This window comes from Onychomys torridus, chromosome 19 (genome assembly GCF_903995425.1).
Source record: "Onychomys torridus chromosome 19, mOncTor1.1, whole genome shotgun sequence".
In the NCBI taxonomy this organism is placed as follows: Eukaryota; Metazoa; Chordata; class Mammalia; order Rodentia; family Cricetidae; genus Onychomys; species Onychomys torridus.
Window position 1 is genome coordinate 28,096,478 of NC_050461.1, and position 25,778 is coordinate 28,122,255.

General features: G+C 37.0%; 1 protein-coding gene across 1 annotated transcript in view; it reads left to right on the forward strand.

Annotated features, from left to right (window-relative positions):
• The window catches only part of Lama2 (laminin subunit alpha 2), a 577,324-nt gene that overhangs the window by 308,587 nt on the left and 242,959 nt on the right, over nucleotides 1-25,778 (forward strand). The window contains 2 exon segments of the mRNA XM_036168737.1: nucleotides 15,417-15,518; nucleotides 16,832-17,043. Coding sequence (XP_036024630.1) covers nucleotides 15,417-15,518; nucleotides 16,832-17,043 — 314 coding nt within the window.

The following is a 25,778-nucleotide window of genomic DNA, read 5'->3' on the forward strand; positions in this document are numbered from 1 at the left end:
GAGCCACACATCACATAAAGGCAGAGTCTGAATCCCAAACTGAAAAGCTAAAACTCCAGGAATGAGCTTCACCTCTGTGTGATTTATATAAGATTCTAGTATTAATAGACATATCAGACCATTGACACAAGTCTGCCCATTTATTCTGGAAGAAGACACTTGAATGTCTTTTATTGGCCTGTTGATTCTTCTCTGGAGTATGACTTAATACCCTCTGAACCTCTAGGATTCTTATCTCCTAAAATTCACAACCAACTTCTACTGCCTCAATAAAAAATCCCCTGCAGCATCCATGAACAAAGGAGGAGAAGACATGAAATAATAGCAGATCAGTGACATTTAGAATCTAATCAAAATATTGCATCTGGTAGTCTCACTTGTGCTTTTGCAAATAATAATAATAATAATAATAATAATAATAATAATAACTGTTCTCTCAAAACACCTTCATCTGAATAATGTAAGCCAAAATTAACTGAAAGACCTCATGGTAGACTGTGCTCAGGGTTACCAAAGATGCAAACACTGAGGATTTCCTACAGAAGAGAAAAACTGTTTCTTCACTCTTGTTTCTCTTCTGGTAATAAAGCAAGGGATAGCTGAATGATAGCCAAAAATTGTCAAAGGTAATAAATATCCATACGAGACAAAATTCCCTAAACAGTGAGAGAGGGAGATTAAAATTCTACTTTGAAAGAATAGCAATTCTCTCTCTCTCTCTCTCTCTCTCTCTCTCTCTCTCTCTCTCTCTCCCTCCCTCCCTCTCTCCCTCCCTCCCCCTCTCTCTTCCTCTCTCTCTCTCCCCAATACTTCCATAACATTTTTAAAGGATTGTACAACTTGTTACTACTCATTTGTCATTTATGTTGCAGTGAGTATATTTATTTTTAACCTAATGGAACTTGGATTAAAATGTGCTCTATTGCTTTAACCAGCATCAGTGTTGTGTGTCATGAGCACACAGTTACAATTTTCTTGGCAGAGATCTTGAAAAAAATTTAAGCCCTAGTCATAAAAAAATTATGCATATACAAAACTGTATTTTATGGTTTATTTTATTAGATCAATGTTTAATTACGTATTACATGTATTTTGTACAGGATTTTTGCATATAAATTAATCTAGGCCATAGCAAGAGTGCCAGTGGAATGTTCCATCCAAACTTAAGTAGATGGAAAGTGAACAGCTGTTGCAAAGACCTTGCTTTGAGTCTGAGCCACAGAGCACAGAATGGTTCTGTGAAGTTGGCTCCTATGCTTGCATTTGTTGAGATTCTGCTCAGCCCAAGATCTTATCAGTGTGTGACACAAAATAAGGATAATTCTCTGAACCAGGGAACTTTAATAGAAGAGCAAGTATCAATTTACTGTACAGGATTCTTTCTTTTTTTAAAACTATGGTTCATCTTCTAGGCAGTATACAAGTAATATGTTCACAGGCCATTGATATTTTTTCAAGAGTCCTCAATTGAGTCTCTATATGAGGAAAAGAAAAGCTAATCTGTTTGTTGTACATTAAAATGTATCTACAGGGTTTCTTCTTACAGGAGAACCACTGATAGTATGGTTTTCAGTCACAGCCAAAAGTATTGTGCTTTGGCACAATTTTTATAACCCCATTTGAGTTGAATTATAGATGAGTATATGAACCATATCATTTGGTCTTGGTTGTGACATGGAACAGAAAATGTATTGAAGAATGTGTCTATATAGGATCATGAATTCACCTATATGTCCATGGGACACTCACACTGTCCTTACAGTCCTTCTCTATACATCTCTCACAATTATTTTCTCCAGCTTACCAATCAAAACATGAAATTGAGTGTCCCTTATAATTATCAAAATGAAACATTGAATAGAGTACAATCAATAAAAGTGTGGTGAAATTTGGTGAATTTCAAGCAGAATAAATGTAGTGTTGCAAGCCTGTGTACTGCAGGAATCTGGTGGTCCCCTCACTGATGGTCACGTTGAGGAACTGACACTGGTCATCAGCCCTAGGGCTCTGTTCTTGATCTGGTCACAGACAGTGTGTTCACCACTGCTTTGTGCTCTCAAAGCTTGGGTGCCACCAGTTGTTGAGATATAAAATTATCAGATTGGACTGGTTGTAGCGGTAATGTTAAAAGGGGCGATCCTGAAGTTTGTATTTGCCTTTTCCACTTCTAATTAATCAAATGACAAGAGGTAGTGTGGAAAAAAATACTGTGAAAACTCTGTATTGGTTATGAAAAATTAAATGAAAATAAGAAAGTAATGGATCAAACGGATCAAAAGATTAAAGAAAAGAAATAGAGAGGGAGGGAAAACAGGCAGGTAGGAGGCAAGGGAGGAGGAATCCACTTCTGCAGTCAGGAAGAACACAATCTCCAATCTTCTTTAAAATAATATATTATTAAGTCTTAAAAATATACAGTGTAGTTTGATCATATTCATACCCCAGCATTTCAGAAAATACCCTCACTTCCCTAGACACAATTCTGTGTCCTCTTTGATGGGGGAGAGAAACTATGAGTCCAGTTTTTGTTGCCTAAGTACACCTGGGTATTGGGAGCTGCCTTAGAATGTGGTCAATATACAACCAATCAATGGCACCCTTAATGAAAACTACTTGTCCCTCTTCCAGCAGCTGCTAATTGCCAAAAGTTCCTCAGCTAGAAATAGGACCCGGTTCTTACATCATCACCTTTACACTGAGGATTTTGTCTGGCTTCAGCTTGCACCAATCTTGTACATGTTGCCACTGCTGTTGAAAATTTGTATGTGCAACTGCCCTGTTATCTCAGAACACACTGTTTCCTTGAAGTCATCCACCACATCTTGTTTTTAAAATGTTCCTGCCTTTTCTTCCACAATGATCTCTGAGCTTTGGGGTAAGGGGTATGATATAGATGTCCCATTTAGGCCTGAATATTCAAGTTTCTTACTCTGTGTGTAAACTAGTTGTGGGTCTCTGTGTTAACTATCATTTACTGTGGGGGAGGAGGCTTCTCTGATGTGTCATTAGGAGTTGTTTTAATACTATGCCCATTTAACAGAATAATAGATGTGGGTTCTACCATATGGCCTATGACATATCTAGTCTCATGTTCTTAGCCCAGATAATGGTGCCAGGTCTGGAATCCATCTCAATAAACAGGCCTTAAATACAATCAGAAAGTGATTGGTTACTCCCTTAGTAATCTCTACCAGCTATACACCTGACAGATGTTCATTATTTAGTTTAGATTATATAGAGAACTGACAACACTAAACATCATGAAGCAAAAAAGCATCTCAATTAAAAATGGGGGCAAAGACCAAATACAAAGTTCTTAAAAAACAAAATGCAAATAGCTGGAAAAATGCTTAAGGATTTTCAGCATTTCTTTTTATGTATGTGTTTTAAGAAACTTAAACACTTACAAAGGCCTTTAGTGTCAATTATTTCCCCCCTTCTACCTGCTCTTCCTCCTCCACCCCATTTCACTTATCCTTCCTGTTACAATAATACCCCCTTTATATCACTCCATTCTATCTCCCCTCTCTTAAAAGCCCACTTTACTCCCCATGACCTCTTATTATTTTTATAACCTTCTTGGGTATTCCAAATGATTAACACGTATCTGAGGATTCAAAGCTAGCAGTCATATTTGGAGGAAAATAGATGATATTTGTTTTCTATGTCTGGGTTACTTCACTCAGAGTGATTATTTCTGGTTTCACCCATCCACCTACCAGTTTTATAATTTTATTTTTCATAAGAGCAGGATAATGTATACAAAGTGATAGATATGTAGGTTGTTATCTATTTAGGGGATATTGTGAATAGATCAGCAATGAACATGAATGAGCCTGTATCTCTACAGTAGGATATAAATGCTTTGGGTAGATGCCCAAGAGCAGTATAGCATGGACCATGGTAGATGTATTTCTAGATTTGTGAGGCCTTTTAGAACTATAGAAATGTCCTAAGATATATACATAAATATATACAAAAGAACTTAAATGGAGTTATCATGTAACAGGATAACAATATTTCTACTAGACACTGCAGGTTAGTGTAGCAGGAATCTTCAAAGGTCTTATTAATTAAATCAAACCTAAGGCTAGTTATTGTGGTGAACGCTGGAAGATCAGAGAAGCAGAACAAGCCACAGCTATCTCACCTCACCAGTTCCTCAGCTGATCCTGTTTCCTCAGACTGGAAACCTCTGAGTCCTCATCCAGAATGAATCTCAGCTGAACTGCTGCTCCAAAGCCTGAAACTTAACCAGCTAAAAGCTGCTAGTTTCTGGTCCTCATGCCTTACATACCTTTCTGCTTTCTGTCATCACTTCCTGGGATTAAAGGCATGAGTCACCAGGCCTGGCTGTTTCCAATGTGGCCTTGAACTAACAGAGATCCAGAGGGATTTCTGCCTCTGGAATGCTAGGATTAAAGGTGTGTGCTACCACTGCCTAACCTCTATGTTTAATATTGTGGCTGTTCTGTCTCTGATCCTAGATTAGTTTATTAGAGTGCACAATATTTCGGGAAACACAATACCACCACATTTCCCCTTTTTTTGTCTAAAATTTTGAAAAGCTTATAACTAATACAAGAAAAACTATCCAATAAGTATATACAATACATACAGTCAAGAATTACATTAACAATGTCTAATCTATTAACATTTGACAGATTCAGATAAAAAACTCCATTATATATATTAACAATTTCCAGTCCAGTAACATTTGATAAACTCAGACAAAAAATTTTCATTAATTATCCTATGTAAAACAAGTAGTTCCTTTTTAAAAGTAGATTCAATATTCTCCCTTTTTATCTTATCATATCTATATACTCTTTTTTCTTTTCATAATGGATTCAGTAATCTACCTTTTGTCATTTTTATATCTTCCCCTTGTTCTTTTTAGAGTAGATTCAATCATCTACCTATTTATCCTATTTTTTTTTATCGTTTTTCTCAGAGTAGACTCAATGATCTACCTCATATCTATATTCTCTTTTTCCCTTTTTCTTTTTTTTTAAACAAAAACTCTGAATCTAATCTCCTTGTTCAGCTTTTTTCCTGACCATTAACAATTAATAAGTTGTAACCAACCATTGTAAACAATGACAATATCCAAAACTCATTAAATGACCAAAAACCTCTCATCCCACCTCTTAGGATTGTGGGTGTGGTTTTCTTAAAATTACTTCCTGGTTTCTGGGGGTGAAGACATCTTTAGAGGATCCTGAAAAGAAATTTTTTTGGGTTAATTGTCAAGTCCTGTATCATTTGTCCAGTCTCTGTGTAATGGGAAAGTGTAGGGCTTGTCTCAAGTCCTTGTTAAAGTAGTCTGTCAGGCTGGATCATCTCAGCTAGCCATCTCAAAATTGTCCTAAATAGTTTGTAGTCCAAAGTCGATCTTTTCATGGTGTTAATCAGCTTAATGGTTTTACCATAGTCGATGTGGAATCATCATTGTGGGCTCCTGTTATCTTTTTGAAGATTTCAAAGTCATTGTTAGGTGTGGTCATGGTTCCCTGAAAACATTTTTTTTTGTCTCCTCTGAGGTTCAGAGCAATAGGAGTCTGATAAATGTCTATCTGTCAGAACCATGAATGTTCTTCTCTAGAAGAGAAAATCTTCACAGCAATTTCTCCCCACCATTTGTCTTGCCAAACTTTTCCAAACTGGCCTTTGTTGATGCTTTCTTATAACATGATGGTCTTGGCAATTCTTCTCTGAACAAGCAGCAAGAAACCCTTTGTCCCAAGTAGCAGCATCACCACAGTCACCAACACGATGAGAAGAAGCCGGCAACTTGGAACAGCAGACGATGCCTCCATAGTCCCACAGCTGTCTCCTTTTGTGGCTAGGCCCCAGTGGAAGCCTCCTAGGCCAGCCTCAAACTCGGGTTCCTCCTGCCTCTGCCTCCTTCAGTAAATCCTACTAGTGTGCCACCACAACCAGCTGAGGGTAGCTTGGGTCTGATCAGGGACCCACAAGGTCACAGGCAAGCAGCTTTTTCATGAATTCATACCACGAATTTTGGGCTTTCAACATGATGAGTGAGAGGGTGGCCCCCTTTCTGGCCGCACCCCATTTCCTAGGACTAATGGCTTTCAACACCTGGCCCCAGTCCCAAGGCACTAGGGACCCGCCACTCTCGGGAGTGCCATGGACTGCCAGCAGGGACGGAGGGGGAGCCCACTATCTGGGGCCAACCTAGGCTCCTTCATCTATGCACAACACATTGGGTGCTAAATGTAGATGAACAGTCTTATTAAATAAGAAACAGAGAACCAATTGCAGAGTTAAAAGCCCAAGGGGTCAGAGCTAATAGCAAGCCATAGCAGAAGCTGGGCAGTAGTGGCACATGCCTTTAATCCCAGCACTTGGGAGGCAGAGCTGGCTGGGTGGATCTCTGTGTGTTCTAGGATACAGCCAGCATGGAGACACATGCCTTTAATCTCAATACCAACTTTAGAAGACCTGGAGGTCTGTATAGACAGGCAGTGATGAGGAGGTCATGTGGTTGGGTTTACAACCAATGAGAAGCTAGAACAGAAAGTTAATAAAGGACAGACACACAGGAAGTAGGTCTCTTGCTGAGGAGAAGGACAGCAGCAGCAGTGAGGGTAAGAAAGGGTTTTTAGCTCTTAGCTATTGCTCTGACCTCTTGGGCTTTGAACTCTACAATTGGCTCTGTGTTTCTTATTTAATAAGACTGTTCATCTATAGGTTAGAAATACAACCTCCAGCACTGGAACATCTTTTTGAGTTGATGGTCAGTAGGGTCCTACACACTTCTAATCACTATAGGCTATTGCCATTTCTCTTAATTATCCTCCTGATCTTGATGGTAAGACTTTTTTGCTGAAGACACCATAACTTGAATCTCAAAACATGGAGAAATCCATCTAGTACTGACTTGAATCATGCTTACTGGCTACCTTTCATAGTTTTAGAACAGTGCTATGTAGGCTGCCAGAGGAGGAAAGTGATCATCACTCTTACCTAGCTTAAAACTCTATGAGACGCAGTTATGTCTGGAAATGCCCATTGATGCAATAGTGGCATGAATGCTGTAGATCCATCCTGCTTCTTATAGAAATTCTATACCATGAGGTCTCTTGCCTTCTAAATCAATGATTCTCGAATGTATCATCATTTCTTTTTGGGAACCTCAGCTCCTAGTCAATTTTCTATATTCTAAACAGGAACATGTTCTTAATTCTCCTTTGTTGATTCTGCAACTTCTATCAATTAATACTGTTGGCCATATTTTGTTGTAATACTTCACAGTCCCTGAAAAAGCAGTGTGTCTACTTCAGTGTTTTAAATGTATGAAAGACCAAAATGGGACCTTGCAACTCAGTGAATAGATTGAACATATGCACTGTAAATATGTGTATAGGAGGAAGGAATAACTTTTCAGAATTTTAGTTTCTAAGTCTTCAGAATCTAGAAATGATGAAAAGGAAGTCAAAAGATTACTTTACTATTTATTAACAAGCACAATTATCACAAGACAGAAGGGGGTATCTGAGCCAGGTCACCAGCTGCTTGGCTTTTTTCAGTGACTGCTCATTCCTCATTCCAAAAAGGCTGGGCATCCCTCGACCCCACCTTATATTTGGATCACATCCAATCCCAAAGAAAGCCCTGACTCTTGGACCCAAATGCTCCTTTTAATTGGCTAGTAGACAGGTGACAGAATTCCCATAACATTTCCCCCTTTTTGTCTGATTAAGAAGGAATGGTTCTAATCCTAACAAAATAAAACTATATTCAATAAGGTTTATTATCAAGTATTGTCAAAAATAAAGAAAAGGTAATAACCTAAACAAAAATGAAACTACATACAACAAGGACAATTATCAAGTAAGAAATACATTCTAAATGGCCAGATCATAAGTAATTGGCAAATTTATAGAGATTACTCCAAAAGCTGTTCTTTCCTGAAGAATACAAAGTTTTGTAATTAATATGTCTTTAGCTAAGATTCAGGAGAACTATAACTGTCTGATCTTTAACTCTATCAAAGACCTGAGAAGGAAAATAATATTACCTGAAGCAGGAAGTGCAAGCAAGCAACTTCCAAAAAGTATAAGAAATAACAAAAACAGCTGGTTGCCTGGATCCAAGGTTCCTATGCAATGCTAGAATGTCCATCGTTGGCCTACAGGTCTACAATATCTGACAGACCTTGTTCAGAAGCAGGAAATTTTGAAGGACTACCCTACCCTGTCTTGACAAAGTTTGGCAGTTGCTTTTCTTTGTGCCCTGCTTGTGCAGATTGGACAGCATACTACTGTCAGCAGTTGAGAAAATGGCAGTTTCTTGCCCTATAGGCCAGCTTGTGCTACAAAGAAAACAAAATCCATATGGGGTGTCTTCAGCACCCATCATCCTCTTTAGAAGTAGATTGGTGCCCCCAGGAGCAGACATGTCTCATGTCAAGAAAAGTCTAAATTATTAAAACATTTAAAGTGCCATTTTCTGTAGATCTTTGAAATGTTTGAGCATTGCCTATCTATTTGAAATGAATCTCTGTATACCTAGCAAACCTAACTAACATGACTATAAGTTTGATAATTATTGGTGACTATTTATCTGCATTTCTTTATTATCCTATATTGCTTTTAAGGACTACAACTTTACATTGCATAAATAAACAAGCTGTATAGATATGAACTATATAGGTAATACCTTAAGCAAAATTAGAAAGAGATGGACAGTATAAGGACAATAACCTCAAATTTGTAACAATATACAAAAATATCTTAAAGGAAAGTAGAAACATATATACAGTCTGACAAAAATAACCTTAAATTTGTATCAATATATAAAAATATCTTAAACAGAAGTAGAAACATATATACAGTCTAATAAAACTAACCTTAAATTTGTGACAATACAGAAGAATCCATACCATGTAAATTATTTAACACTGATAATTGCTTTTTTAGTTTGAAAGTAGATTTAATAATCTATCTTTTCATCCTATCATATCTATCTGCCTTTGTTCTGTCTGTGGTACTAAATGGAAGCTGACAGCTATGTTTAATTTATCCAGCTTATTATTACAAATCTTTTACTCATTTCATTTTACTATATTCCTCTTGAAATATTTGCTCTAGTAAGCAGAGGCAAATATTAGGTTTCACACTCCATTTAGTGGGATAACACTGATGATAATCTGACATCAGAGATCCAAATATTCCTAGCTTATTTCCAGAGAAGAATTTGCTTTCCAGGTGAAGTGTCCTCAATATGTGCCTCATCCCACATTCCCTCAATTTGTATTTCTTTAAACTTAGTGGAAGACACAAAAACACAACCCCATACCCAATACTTTGTTGGGAAAGCTAGTTTTGTGGATTGCATTCAGTCCTTTCCATTAATGAGTGGAAAGATCTCTGGCTCTATTCAGCCATGTTTTTATGCTAGACAAGATTCCCATATTGCATGGAAGCAACTTTACCAACAAACAAGCCGTTTCTTTCCAATGAAGGTAGGGTTCAAGCAGATACTCATGGGAAAGAGCTGTCTGTGACACTCTTGTCTTAATGGTGTGAAACTGAGGACTGGAAAATGTAGGGTTTAACCTTGAACTACATCCTGGAATAGAATGGTGCTTTGCCTTCCAATGGGAAATTCCTTCTCCACTTGGAAGCTTAATCTCCCCACACAAAATGTTCTTGAATAAATAATGGAGAAAAAAAAGTAAAAAGCTAAGTCAATAGGAAATTTCACAGAATAGCCCATTCTCAAGAAATATACTTTCTCCTAGGATTGAAAAGGCATACAACATTCGTCTCTTGTAGGGATAGTCTAATCTACCAAGTAAATACAATAATCATATCCAGGTGAGCCATTACTTATCCCTGTGAAAAGCCCCACTTCTCTATCCAATGTTATGATAGCAAGGATGTTTATAAATCATGGAAGTAAATTAGATATTCTATTGACGTATGGAAAGCTCAGTAAAATGGTAAAAATGAATGTTGTCCCACAAATTAACTTGAAAGTCCCAAAGTGAATTTACATATGTGTTTAAGAAAGCTCAAAATGGTGAAAAAATTAATTACATACAGTATATATTTTTCTACAAATATCATGTTTTGTTGAACTATTCAATGAATGCTGATGGCTGGGTTTGGGGCACAACTGTACCCATTCTAGAATCTTTCAGCTATAATACTCATGATATTTTATAATGATTCTTTACTACACTTCAGAATAATAAAAAATGATTTTCATTAGTGTTTTGGCTGTTGAGACATTAACCAGACAAATAGAAAAGCATTTGAGCTACCAGAAAACTACAGGGATTTTATCAGGAAATGTCTAGCCAAAATATTCTAATGTGAAAATTATTTAATAGTGTAAAAACAATTTTGGATTGCATACAGTCACTGTATTAAGATGCAACATTTGGGGTTGGGGATTTAGCTCAGTGGTAGAGTGCATTCCTAGCAAGTGCAAGGCCCTGGGTTCGGCCTTCAGCTCCAGAAAAAAAAACAACAAACAAACAAAACAAAACAAAAAAAAACAGAGTTCACTTTGAGCCTGGCAGTGGTGGCGAACACCTTTAATCCCAGCACTTGGGAGGCAGAGGCAGGCGGATCTTTGTGAGTTTGAGGCCAGCCTGGTGTACCGAGCAAGATCCAGGAAAGGTGCAAAGCTACATAGAGAAACCCTGTCTCAACCCCCCCCCCCCCAAGATGCAACATTTGCTTTGACCCAGTAATGAAAGTTGAAAAAAATGATCAAGTTTCACTCCCAGAAAGATTCAGGTAATGAAATTAGATTTGGGTATTTTGACTATTTGAGACATAATTAGTATTCAACTATAGTTGAAAGTTTTCCCTGGTCCTGCCCAGACGTGTGGTCTCGCAGCTGCTTGTACCTAAGTAAAGATACAGAGGTTTATGTTAATTACAAATTGTATGACCATGGCCTATGTCTCAAGATTCTTGCTAGCCAGCTCTTATAACTAAACTCAGCCCATGTCTATTCATGTATATGTTGCCACATGTTCTGTGGCATTACCTGTGTGCCATTTCATGCTGCTCCCTGAATGGTGGGATGACATCTCCCTAAACTCTGCCTTTCTCTCTCCTTGGATTTCCTGCCTGCCTCTAAGCTTTCTTGCCATAGGCAAAAACAGCTTTATTTATTATCCAATGAAAACCACACATATTCATAGCATACAGAAAAACATCCCCCAGCATTTCCACTTTTTTATCTAATCAAAAAGCAAGGTTTTAGCTTCACTATAGTAAAATTATATATAACAAACAGTTATCATGCAAGAATTACAGTTATAATATCTAGTCTATTTGTATTTGGCAAAATTAAAGAAAATATTTTATCATCTGTCCTATATTTGTTTGTTTAAAGTTTCATATCTAATTTATCTTTTATCATAACCAAGAAAAATTGTAATTATAACTATATAATTTTCAACTACATCAAAGACCCCAGAAAGACATAATATTACCTTTGTAAACAGGAAGTGCATTGTAAGCAACTTCCAAAAATCTAGAACGACAGAGACAGCTGGCTGCCTGGACAGTCATCCAAAGTTTCTCTGCAACATTAGAGCATCCATCTTTGGCCTACAGGACTAGAATATCTAAGAGACTTATCTGTGAAGCAAGATTTTCTAAAGAGTTTTCCTACCTTGTTTTGGCAAGGATCATCAGTCCTTTCTTTTGTGTCCTGTTTGTCCATTTTGGACAGTATGATGTCAACAGTCAAGGCAAGGGCATTTTCTTGCCCAGTGGCTAACTTTTGCCACAAAGAAAGTAAACTCCTTAAGGAGTTTCTTCAATGCCCATCATCTCTGAAGTAAATTGGTGCTGCCAGGTCTCATTGTCATAAAAAAAACTATGTTATTAAAACATTTAAAATGCCATATTATGTAGGGCTTTGAAGTGTTTGAAGATTACCTACCTAACTGAAACATATGTATACCTAGAAAACTAACATGACTATAAGTGTGATTATCATAGATGATGACTACTTATTAATCTATATTTCTTAATTATACATTATAATTTTAAATGAGTTGCATAAACACAATACCTTAAATAAGAGTATAACAAAATTAACTTTAAACTTGTATCAGTAAACTAAAATCCATAGCAATGTGAAACATTTTTAAAAAGTTGTTGCTCCTTAAAAGTAGATTTAATAACTTATCCTTTTATCCTATTGTATCTATATCCCCTTTTTTCTTTAGAAAAAAATTATATTTATAATCAACCTTCTTTAAATAAAAATAAACATATATAAATAATATTTTGGAAATTTGAGCATAGCTTTCATACTACTTCCTGCTGGTTGAGGGTGCTGGCAATCTTATAGGGATCCTGAGAAATTAAGAATTATAGTTAAATATTGGCTGTAGTCTGTGAGGATGTATTGCCTCAGCCAGTTGCTTTGAAGCTGATTTTGGTTGTTGGATCATGTGGGCCATGGTGTTATTGGAGACCTTTCAGAGGGTCTTGGCTTATCAAACCATATTAGCCTGGAAGCAATCCACAGGTTCTCATCTTCTGTGGAAATAAAAACAGAACCTCTTTTCCAAAACAACATAACCTTAGGCACAAATTTTGAAGTCAAGACACTTTCTAAATATATTGGTTTAACTCAGAAGCCTTTATAATCAAATATCTCTCTCCAGTTAAAAATCCCCAAAACAAAACAATCCAAACTCTCTGTGGAATTTCCATGTTTACATGGCTTAACTTTCATATTACTTTCACTATCTCTTTAAAGACTTTATTTATTAAATTATGTATTTCTAGCTAGGCAATGGTGGTGTACAACCTTTAATCCCAGCACTTGGGAGGCAGAGGTAGGTGGATCTCTGTGAGTTCAAGGCCAGCCTGGGCTACAGAGTGAGTTCCAGGAAAGGCACAAAGCTACACAGAGAAACTCTGTCTTGAAAAACCAAAAAAAACAAACAACAAACAAACAAACAAACAAAACCCTATGTATTTCTTTATGTAACTATCTATACTCATTTTATTCTCTCTTCCAAGCCCATGTATATTGTTACACACACTGTAAACCAGTTAAAGATCTATTCCCTCTGAATTTGTCTTATTGTGAATCTATAGTCCTTATCTGACCAGGAGAGACTTTTAAATTGTTAAGCTGCATGGCTAGGATGAAAGTGACAGCCCTGGATGCTGACTCAAGCCCCTTCAGCTTTCCAACATGGCAGAGGTACCCAGGAGAGGCATGCTTATCCCGCCAATTCTGGGGCTCATGCTGCCATCAGGTAGTGTGCAGCTGGCCCATAAACCTTTTTTGACTGTATGAGTAAAGGCTAAATCTAACATGTAGTATGCTGCATAACTTGGAGATGCCTCTGTGTACCAGTGGCAGGAGTTCACCATGCTGAGCTCAAGCTCAAATCCACAGTGTCTCTGGACCTTGGCATCTCTATATCTTGGTCTGTATGAGACATGAAGTAGGATGCTGTTCTTAGCTCAATTTTAGAATCTCTTTTTAAGTTCTCTCAAGTTTTAGGTGGAAAGTCGAGCCAACATATTGGATAGACAAACGTAGTCAAAAGTTTTCTCTGGTCCTGCCTGATCCCACAATTCTGCAGCTGCTCGGACCTAAGTAAATACACAGAGGCTTGTATTAATTACAAACTGTATGCCCATGGCCTATGGCTCCAGCTTCTTGCTAGCTAGCTCTTATAACTAAACTCAGCCCATTTCTATTAATCTATATGTTGCAATGTGTTCCATGGCGTTACCTGTGTGCTATGACATGCTGCTCCCTGGATGGTGGGATGGCTTCTCCCTAAAATGCCTTTCTCTTTCCTGTCTCTCTCCTTGGATTTCCCTGCCTGCCTTGTTATCTCATGGGAACCATACAAATTCACAGCATACTGAAAGGCATCCCCCAGCATACACCTCTGGGTTCAGTTGCGTCACCCTAAAATTCACATGCTAAAGTCCAAATTCCCATTACCTCAGTCTATGCCTAAGATCCAAATTGGGACCTTTAATCTCTACCTCCTACTGTATCTCTTTATTTATTTAGAAAACACTAAATAATTCAGTTTTCTTTGAGATATTAATAAAAATCAGTTGCAGCCTTTTTAGCCTCTTATTGATGTCTAGCTGATTTGAATGAGCTGGCTATATGAAAAGTTAGATGCTCATTCTAAAAGAGCCAAAATCTTGGTATACTGATTCATCTCCCATTACTTATAATAATGCCAAGTGCTATTGTTCAGGCAGATATGTATTATTTTATATATGAAAAGACATTAGAGTAGCACATTTCTCAGAGGAGCAGGGGAATAAATGTTTTCTGAATTTCAGTCCCTCCAGAGCACCATGTAATGAGCTCTTCTAAGCCAATGCTGAGCTGCAATGTAAAATCCTGTTTAATGAGCCATAGCAAGCTCTGTGTGGCCCCTATGGGACAATTCTAAGAGATCAGGGCTCTTTCTCCTCCATCCACTGCCTTCCCAGGAAGTGCCTTCTGGTCAAGGTCTGCCATGAAAAGACACACAGAGAGCCCAGGTCAGAGAAGCTGGGCTCCGCATGTCAGCGCAAAGCTAACAGCAGAATATAAATCATCAGCTTTGTTCTAGGAATGTCTTTGTTTATAGTGCCAGGGTAGAATTTTAAGGGGCTCCTACATTTGCATTGATTCTGTCACTCACTGATCAAGTTTTGATTCTTGCCCTATAAAATGATCTTGTGTTTCAGTCGAAAAATATATTTTACAAGGTTAATGTCAATGTCAGAAAATGTAAGCATCAAGTATACGTTAGAAGAAATGAAGTTTGCTTAATGAAAAGGGGGTAATAACATTCATCCAGACTATCTTATTTGATTACATAGGCAAAAGTAAACCTTCTCAGTAGTTCTGATTGAATTTACATGTAAATTTTGCAGCTAACCTTTATTTTTCTTTGACCAATAATGTTTCTCAGCTTAGCTCATAGTCTATGTAAAGTGCCTTTCAAATGGAAGAATGACTTTGTTGAATGTATTCAGAGCCACAGAATGTAAGTAAATATAGGGACAGAAAGAAACTGTCTAGTTTGACACTAGTCCTTCTTTTGGGGAACTCTAAAGCTCAAACTATGGACTAAGAAGATGACAGGGAAATCTGTGATAGGTTACATAGAATCTCTGCTATTTTATCAAGCCTACATTACTGGGGAAGTAAACAATGAATTTATATTTATCTCAAGCTTGCTGTTGATGGGCAAAGGTTCATATAAAGGTTATTCCTACAGAAATGTCTATCATCTCCACTCTGCACTCCAGTTATTGCTGCTGCTTCCAAATATTGCCCTCTAGAACAATAAAAGGGTTTGAAAATAGTACATAAAAGATGGTTCAATAAACCATCTCCTATGCTGAAATGATCATGCATCTCTTTTGTTCTAGCTCCCAGCTGTAGGAGGACAATTGACGTTTACCATCTCATATGACCTCGAAGAAGAGGAAGAAGACACAGAAAAAATCCTTCAGCTGATGATTATCTTACAGGTACCAAAATAAGCATGTCACTGTGCAATCATATGATATCTTCATGTCACCTGAGGTCACTCATACTGTTTTAATTGATTGGCTGACATTGACACATGTCAAAAAAAAAAAGTTCAGAATGGGTTCAGATGACAAAGGAGACCATTTAGAAACATTTTGAAACTCAAAGTTAAAACATGATCATATTTCCACACTTATAAGGTTATATGATCCATGAGTTTAGGTCAATACTAATTTATGTAATTATATTGCAGATTTTATGGTTTGATTTTTTGTTTATATCTTCAAAGGGAAAGGGGGAAAGTAACTTACTTACTTGAGCTGTTGGTAAGCCTTGACTTGAAAATCTTACTTTAGGAAGAAAATATACAAGAACTAGAAGACCATGCATGATTCTAAATGCTGGGTGCAGTAATGTGATTAGAGCCCTGTCTTACTTCCTTGCACTGACATGGTGGAAAAACTCCCCTTGTAGTCACAAACCCATAGGCACACACATGCATGTGTGTTAGTGGTTCCAAGTAGAAAGTGTTCATTGAGCTCTAGGCTCTGTTCTTGCCCCAAGTCTTCCTTGCTTATGGGTCAGTGACAGAATGGCAGCATTGCTCCCTCAGAATGAATTTTTTCCTGAACCAAATGGAGTGGTTTAGACATCATATAACACAAAACTGTGTGAGTATCTTGTAATTTCTTGAAGATAAAGGGAGTTCTCTTAAGCATGAAGGTTGAGAGATGATGTATCATTAAAATGTTAAATGAAGAAAGGTGACGTTAATGTCCTAAGTAAACCTAAATGATTTTTATGATGCTGTTATCCTACTTTGAACATCACTGTGCAGATCTTTCCTTATATAGAAATCAGAAATATTTTAACTTATATATTCATTAACTTATATATTCATATTCATTAATATATTCAATATATATTAATGAAACTTCCTTGCCTAATGTCCTGTAATTCTTATCTCTGCTATAAATACAGGATATTTGCATGCTTGTAGAAAACTAAATTATTTGTAACTATATATATGTATATATGATATCTATTATTTTAGTTGATGGATAAAGCAAGTTCATGCAAACTCATAATGGTAGACTTGGTAGTATAGGAGATGAAGGCTGATCTTCACATTGGTTTGTCTTTGAATCTTGTACACCAAAAGTATACTAAATGATGGAGAAAGCCAACCTTAAGTTAAAATCTTCCTGAGGATAATCTGGAGTAGAGAATCCAAATTCAGATAACCTTTATAAATTTTGTAACTTTCTTGCAATTTTATCTATATATACTTTCTTTTTTTGCCTCTCTTTAGGGAAATAACTTGAGAATCAGCACAGCCTATAAGGAGGTGTATTTAGATCCAACTGAAGAACACATTGAGGAGTTACCACTCAAAGAAGGATCCTTTACCATACATGGAACAAACTTACCAGTCAGTAGAAAAGATTTTATGACCGTGCTGGCGAATTTGGAAAGAGTCCTCATACAAATCACATACAACTTGGGGATGGATGCCATCTTCAGGTAAGATCTAGAACTCCATCTCCCAATGTTCATGTGTGTATCTGGAGCAAACAAAAGTGTGCTAGAAAAGTACATTTTAAAAGGTCTAATTTTGTGTCTTCAAGTAAAAGACAAGCATAAGTTCTGTTTTCTAGAAGGTAATCTAGAAGGCAACTTTTAAATTTTAAATGTTGATAATAATGTATTGGATTTTAACACAGATGAATCCTCTGCAAATTTAACAGATCATATGATAGTGACTTCCTATTGAGAAACAAAAAGACAATTTCTTTTATGGCAGCTCAGATGGTGATATACTGAAGATATATGATTCCAGGCTGCTCATATTCAGAAAGTGGTTTGTAAAATATTTTCTTCTATTAATCAATTAACTTGTTTCTAATAGTATCTAATTGTAATAAGAAATACAAGATTATTCATTTACATTATTATACACCCCTTTATAAAACACCATGACACTGTAGTAGACACATGGTTTAAAGGAAAGAGTGGGAGATTTTGGAGCTTAAATTAGCTCTGTTGATCTTGGCAAGTGATTGGCATTTGTGGAATCTTGATTTTAAGTGCAATGTGCCCATAATAGTATCTATCTCATCCCACTTTAACCAGGGCTGTGGTTAAAATGATGAACTGCTTTAACTTGGACATTTTCAAAGGCTGGTTAGTTCCTTCTTATTCTCTATATATTGTGCTACAAAGAGAGAACCCTGACTTGAGCCAAATTTGATCACAGCGAGAAGTCCCTATGTTTACTATTTTAGAATCAATGATATTTTTGTCTCATAAAATTTTTATTTCAGATATATTGGAATATTATTTTCATCCTTTTTAAAAACTCCAGATAATAACACAGGATATTATTGCACCTTCATTCTCAATGAGATTAAATTAGAAGATCAAGCTTGATGCTACACTGACAACAGCTGATATGGCTTGATGCAGAACAATATCCCTGCCCTGGGTTTTCCAGTTACAGATTCTACCCCCATTATTTGCTAGTGCTGCCGAGTTTGTCTTTCACTTAAAATATTTCAGCAAAGTACAATCATCATTACCATTTCCCAAAGGAGGGAGCTGCAGGTTCATAAACAAAACCATTGCCAAACAATATGCCTCTTTTGCATCGGCAATTCTGCCAGAAGCTGGGTTAAAGTGCTATAAAGATGAGATGCAGCACTTAGGAATTAATTATGTTCCCCCCCCCCCGTTTAGTAAATAGAGATTGTCATGATGTTTAAACAGTATAAAGAAATGAGTCCTCCAGCTTTGAAAGTGAATGACAACCAAATTGACAAAAGTAGCTGGAGGGCTTATTTATTTTTGTCTCATTGCTTCTCGGGCTAGTTAATTCAAAGACACTCTCCTGATTTATGTCAGAGAATTTCAGCATCTACCCATCTTAAAGCCACTGGTTTCATTGAAATCCTTCTGGGGTTATATCTGTACTTGTGAATGTGGTCATGGCGTGTGACTATGTGAACTGACTTAGAAGGGCTCCAAGAAGGTGACTGCTCTTTACCACCCTTATTACTGAAGCGCTGAGGTGGAGCCAATGTCAGATTGAAGCTCCAGCCCATTCTAGGAGAGGGAAAGTCACCATGAATCCTGAATCAGTTAGCTTTTGATATCTGATTTATCTCTGATCTACCAGTAGATTGAATCTTATTTGTAAAACATTGCTTGAATTGGTTTCGACTTGTCTTGCACAGTAGGCTTCTGAGTTAGATACCGCCTGTGTGAAAGTACAAGGAAATTGAAGTATTGCAACAACGCTTCATATTTAGACTCACTGAAGGGTAGTTATTTCAGCAAAATGGGCTTAGGTTTGCCCGGTTGTGTGATTAGGTGGAATTGAATAGAAGACTGAGCTGTAGGTCAAGGATTTTGACTTCTGTTTCCAACATGTTTAATGGCTGTAAACATGAATATGGCTCTGACCTCTTTTACTTAAGTCACTTCATTTCTGAAATAAGGAAGACAATTGCCTTGCCCACTTCCAAAGGTCACTTTGGGAAGGGAATTAGAGAATCCCGAAACACTTTTCTAACAGAAAATCAGCTCACAAATATGAAGTATTGACATCTGACTGATCTCATTCCATGTGATTATACTTTCTCTAAACATCGTTTAGGCTTGGAGACATCTAGAATGTGCTATACCCTTCTACTTCCACAACTGTGAGAACGCTTGCAGCCGTGCTTATCCAGAATGCTGAAAAACTACGTATAGCTGATTGATACCCTCTTTATGGCTGTATTTAGTAAAACGAGGAGAAAAGCAAAATATGCATTATTTTTAAAGAATGTAACACAGGGCCATGGAACAGTAGGTGAAGTGCTCAAGTCATTAGGACACAGTTTGGATACCTAGCATTCACATAAATGCCAGGTGGACATGGTGAGTTGTCTTGAGAAGTGGATATTGGATTGGTCCCTAAAACAAGCAAGATTAGCCAAATTTATGACCTAGAGATTCAAGTAAGAGACTTTGACTCACAATATGAAGTGGATATCTGTCCAGGAAGCATCTAATATCAACCTCTGGCTATACTTGTATACTCATTCATACATATATTCATATGTACACACACACACACACACACACACACACACACACACACCCCACAAATAACAAAAATGTAAACAAATTGTCTTCCTTTTGGCCCTACCATAGACATTGTTAAAGTTCACCAAATTCTACTCCTTTGGGGATATCACATTTCCCTTGACTCCTGAGGGGGGATGAAGTGGTTTAGCCAATATAATATGAACCAAAGTAATGAGCATCTTCCTGAGAAGAGGAACATTGAACTGTCAGTGTGAAACTGCCTAGAGTTTATTCAGCAACCAGAAGATAAACAACCTGGAATTCTGGCAGCACATGGAGGTCAACACCCTGGTTGTTTTGATCTTCTAGTTCCTGAAGAAAGGTAGACTTTTGGGAATCCTCTCACAGGCTTGGATCAGCTACCAGAATTTGGAGTTACTACTAAGGTAGAATCAAGGTCGTTGTGATTTTATCAAGATAGACTTCATATGCATTCATTATATGAAACAAATACAGACTCCTTAAAAATATTTTTAAATTCTCAATTATTTTTATTATGCTAATGTTTGTCCTGTTAGTATATCAGTGCACACATGCATATCTGGTGCTTTTAGAGGCCAGAATAGAGTTCAGCTGCAGCTGGAGTTACGGACAGTTTTAAGCTGTCTTATGGGTACTAGGAATCAAATTTAGGTCCTCTGGAAGGGCAGCCAGTGCTCTTAACTACTGATCCATCTTTCTAATACCACTTAGAAATATTTTTATTGGACATATAGCAGTTATACATAATGATGAGCTTCATAAATAGTTTCTATTCAAGTATATCATACCCTTTGAACTCGCCCTTATATAGAACCTTTTAAAACTGTGATATTTTTATGTGAATTTAGGAGTTTTGTATTGAATAGAATTTGACAGGGTTTGTATTATAAATTATCTAGGAAAAAACCACATGAGCAAAAGCATCTTTGGTAGTAAGAGACATGTAGCTGAAGAGTACATACTTTCTGTTTACATTTGAAATGAGCCATACAGGTGACCATATTTTAAAGAAATATGTTGACAAGGACCCTAGGACTTAAAAAGATTTAAATAACTCACTTTTCATCTTGTTGTTGGTAAGAAGCAGAGCCAGGGTTTAAGCCCACAGGCATTTCTTCCCATGGTCTTTAAGCATCCCTCAATGTTCAATTATAAATATTGGACTCATTCAGTCTACACGTACTGAGCATCTTGTATGTGCATTCTCTAAATCTGTTATCTGCCATGTAAATTGGCAGAAACAATATCTAAATTTCCAGATTGAAGATGAGGTGAGGGAACAATGCCTATATAGTCTCTGATTTACCAGCCTATGTTGTGATGCCATGTGGGACACTGAATTCAAAGAAAGCATATCCAGAATGAAAGCAAGATGCATCTATTTACAATAATATAAAGGATACTGCAATAAGAGTAAATACTTTGCACACTTGGAGGACTAAGAAGAGGAGGTGAAATTTTATTTAGCATTTTATGTTTTTAGAAATACCTGGAGCAGTATCACATTCTCTCATTTATTCCTCCTACTTGACATGGATCAAAATGTTTGGAGAAGGATTGAGGAGATGGCTTACTTAGTAAGTGCACTGCTTGACACCTAACATGAGGACTAAGTTTAGGTCCCCAGCACCTGGGTAAAAGGCCACACACGGCAACTGTCACCTGTAACCCCAGCTCCCTGGAGGTAGAGACAGGCAAGAACCTGTCACACTCTGGACAGCCAGCCTAGCAAAATTGATGAGTTCCAGGTTTAGTGCTTGAGAAATGATGCTTTAAAAATGAGCTGGGAAAAAATTGAGGAAGACATTCAGCATTGACCCCCAGGCCTCACACATGCTCACATGTGTGTATATAGCACACATATATGCACACATACCCACATACACACACACACACACACACACACACACACACACACACACACACACTACATATACACATAACCACACACACACTCTACATACACATACACCATGCATGTCACATACCACACAGACACACCCCACAAATGCATATCTCTACTCACATACGAAACATACCATACACCACACACACACACACACATGCCACAAACATACACACTCACATATAACAAACAAAACCCCACACATACTACACATACACACCACACACATACATACCACATACAAACACATACCCTATATATACATCACACACATACCACTACACAAACATATTACCAAATAAATACACACCACACACACACACACACAAACACACACACCACATACATACCACACATACACACATATATGATATGCACATACCACACACATATATTACCATACATACACATACCACAGACATACACATAATCCCACACAAATACATACTCCCCCATACTTACACTCATACCACACACACACACATACACACACACATACATCACATACACACACACTCCATTCACATAATACCACACACACACACACACACACACACACACACACTACCACATACACACATATCATAGACACACTACACACAACACACATACAACATATACACATAGCACACACACAGACATATACATCAAATATACACATAACACACACACACACACACACACACACACACACACACTACCACATACACACATATCATAGACACACTACACACAACACACATACAACATATACACATAGCACACACACAGACATATACATCAAATATACACATAACACACACACACACACACACACACACACACACACACACACATGCATGCACACACACGTGCCCCTACACATTTGAAGTGGAGGTATTCTGTCCCAGAAACTCCTTCAGATATCACCTGGATCATGAAATCATCTGTTGCCTCATTAGCAATGAGGTAGAAATGATCGGTTACCTCTAAAGAGAAGGTCTTAACTAAGTTCCACAGGGCACAAGCTGGGGACTTGTCCTAGTGACTGAACTTTGGCCTCACCTGTGTTAGTTCAGCATTGCAGCAGTGACCAGCTCTCTTCTCATCCCTTATTTTGAAGCATAGTCTTGCTGAGTTGTCCTGGCTGCCTCTGCATCCTTCTGTAGCCCCAGCAGGCCTTGAACATGCTTTGTTTCTGCTTCTCAGCCTTCAGAGCTTGGATCCAAAGCCTACCTAGCCAGACCCAGTTAGGAGTGGATGCTGAATCACTCACTGCCTTAGGTTTTGACAAATGCAAAACAGAATAAAATATGTTACTAGGAAAAAAAAATTCTTTCTGTGGTGGTCATCCCTAAGTTACATTTTTCAAAAGTTGAATGAAATGAAAGACTTTAAGAAAAAAATGTATGAAGAAGAAAGAGGGGGTATTTAACTGAGTTTTAAGACCATGGGAGTTTTGTTGTTTCAAACGGTTTGGGTGGTTTTAGGGTACCATGACTTAGTCAACTTGGTTGAGAAATACAATCAAACAGAAATAAATGAACAGGACAGCATGTGATTTGACTCAAGTATTTTCCATAGTAACTTGTAGTCATGTTTCTTCTCTCCTTCCATCATCTTATCTGTATTTTCAAGTCACAATAAGGAGAATCAGTTAAACCTTGGAGAGTTCCTCGTTTTTCAGCCTTCAGTACTTTGTCGCTGCCAATACTTTGTGTTTAAATGAATGCAGCCTGGTATCAAGGAAAGCAAATGACCGTGTTGAAGGGGGAGGAAACAGCGCCTTCTTCATGGGTAACACTTAAAACCGTTAAACGCATTAAAATCCCATTTAACAAACAGCAGAACTTAATGAACATTGAGATTGCTCAGGGAATACTAATGCGGAATATTACGGGGAAAGATGTTCTAGTGTTGAAATTTCTCGCAGCTCAAAATGGTTACACAGATTAAAAAGAACATCTGCTGTTCAAAAGACAAAGGAGACTTGGCAGTTCACTGAAAATATTTCCTGTTTTGTATCTTCATTTTCAAATTGTTTCTTAAAGTACTCAAACAACCATTCTTCCACAAAGTCCCTTCCTTGGGTTTTACATTTTATAATGAAAGTCCTGAAACATATCTGTCTTTATCAATCAAACTGCTAGTTAGTAAGCTGTGACTCTTTTATATAGTAATCAACTAATTTATCAACAGTGAAACCATTTGATTCTTAATGATCAGAATTATAGGCTTATTATTTGATAGTACATTAATTCTAGGCAACTGGATGCTGTGATATATTCAGGACATTTCTTGCCTCTGGTTTTAAGTCCTGACAAATTTTTCCCCATTTGTTTTCTATGTCAGATTGAACACAATTTAACTTTTCTTACTGCATTTTATTTCTCTGATATGTGGACTTGTTGGTTTTATTGGACTTGTTGTCACAGGATATTTTAGTTAGTATGTCTACTTTAACTGTATTCCATTCATCTACTAACTTATGTGTATATTAATTAATCTCTGATATGTCTATCCATTTATCTATTCATCTGTTAATTCATCCATCCACATATCCACCAAAAGTTTGTGGTACATAGACTGAGACAGTCCTGCTGCTTATGTAAAGAATGTGGTATGGTTTATGTTGAGAAATAATCCACGTTTGTGTCAACCTAAGTAAATACTATCCTTAGTTGTGTACTTGTTGTGTTAAGAAAACTTGACAACCTAGATATTCTCCAAAGTTTATAACCATGAAAAGTGGAAAACAGGTACTGAAAATAGGTTTATAAATATTCATAGCATTCAAATGGTAGAAAAATCTCAAATATCCATCAACAAATGAGTAGAAGACATTTTGGCATACAGTAGAATATTACTTAAGACTATAAAAAAGTATTCATACATACAGCAGTGAAGATGATCCTTAGAAACATACTAAATGAGAGAAAGCCAATACCAAAGTCACATATTACTGAGTTTACCATTAAGAACTATTTAAAATACATAAATAATGAGAGAGCAGAATGAAACAAGAGGGAAATCCTGACTGGGCAGTGGGGACAGGTATAGTTCAGGGTTGATAAAATGTCTTGGATCTACAGCAGTGACTGCTGTACAGTATTGTGAATATCCTAGATAACAAAATTGTTCCTTCTAAAATGAGAGAGGAGCTCATGAAGTTCTACCCTTAGCTGTAGAATTTTTGACAGTTCATGAGGGGATGAAGATAAGAATGAAGGGATAGGGACGGAGAGAGACACACACACATAGAGAAAGAGAGAGGATAGTTAGATAGATAGATAGATAGATAGATAGATAGATAGATAGATAGACAGATGATAGATAGATAGATAGATAGATAGATAGATAGATAGATAGATGGATGAATGGATGAATGCATGCATGCATGGATGGATAGAGATAGAGACAAAGAGTCAGTTTTCTTCAGGGATGGAGCCCCTTATAAACTATAATCCATCTTGTGGGTGGTTCTATACTCATGCATGTGTAGGCACCACTAAATGAAATAAGGATTGTTTTGTTGGTTTTTGTTTTTGTTTTGTTCTTTAGGAAGAAGAAAGTAGTTGGGGAATAGAGGAGGTTTTGAAGGGGAGGAGATGGGGGTGTATTTGATCAAAATGCATTATATGTGTGTCTCACTATGAGAATATGGGATTCTCAACTAATAAAAAGGTACTGATTTTATTTTGTTAAAGTCATCTTAACTAGTAAGAGATAAGTAATGGAATGCCCATGAAATTGGATCTTTCATGTATTAGGTTGCCTGGTGAGCAAAAATTCTACTTTGTGATTTTTTTAAGTGACCTATGCATGGAAACATTATAATGACAGCCCATAAGTCTAAGACCTTATACCAAGATGGCCAAAGAAAGTACTGAAAAATAGTGTTGGCTGTGTATATGTGCATTTATACATGCTTGGTCTTTTGGAGGTTATAGATGTCACTCAGTGCCTAGAGAGTTTCCATCCATCTACGTATTTCAAAGACTGAAATTAAGCTTCCTTTTCTACTTTAAAGATCATCTAGAAATTCACACACACTACAAAGGTCTATTAAAATAATAGGAAAGAAAAAATGAGCAGAAAAAATAGAAAAAAACATAAAAGAATAAACCTTTGCCACCAATGAGCATGCCAATGAACTGAAAGACAGTTCTCAAAAGAAGAAATACAAATGGCCAGTAGATGGCTTTAAATGTGTTCAATATCCTTAGCCAGCAGGAAAACAAACATTAACACTGCTTTAGAA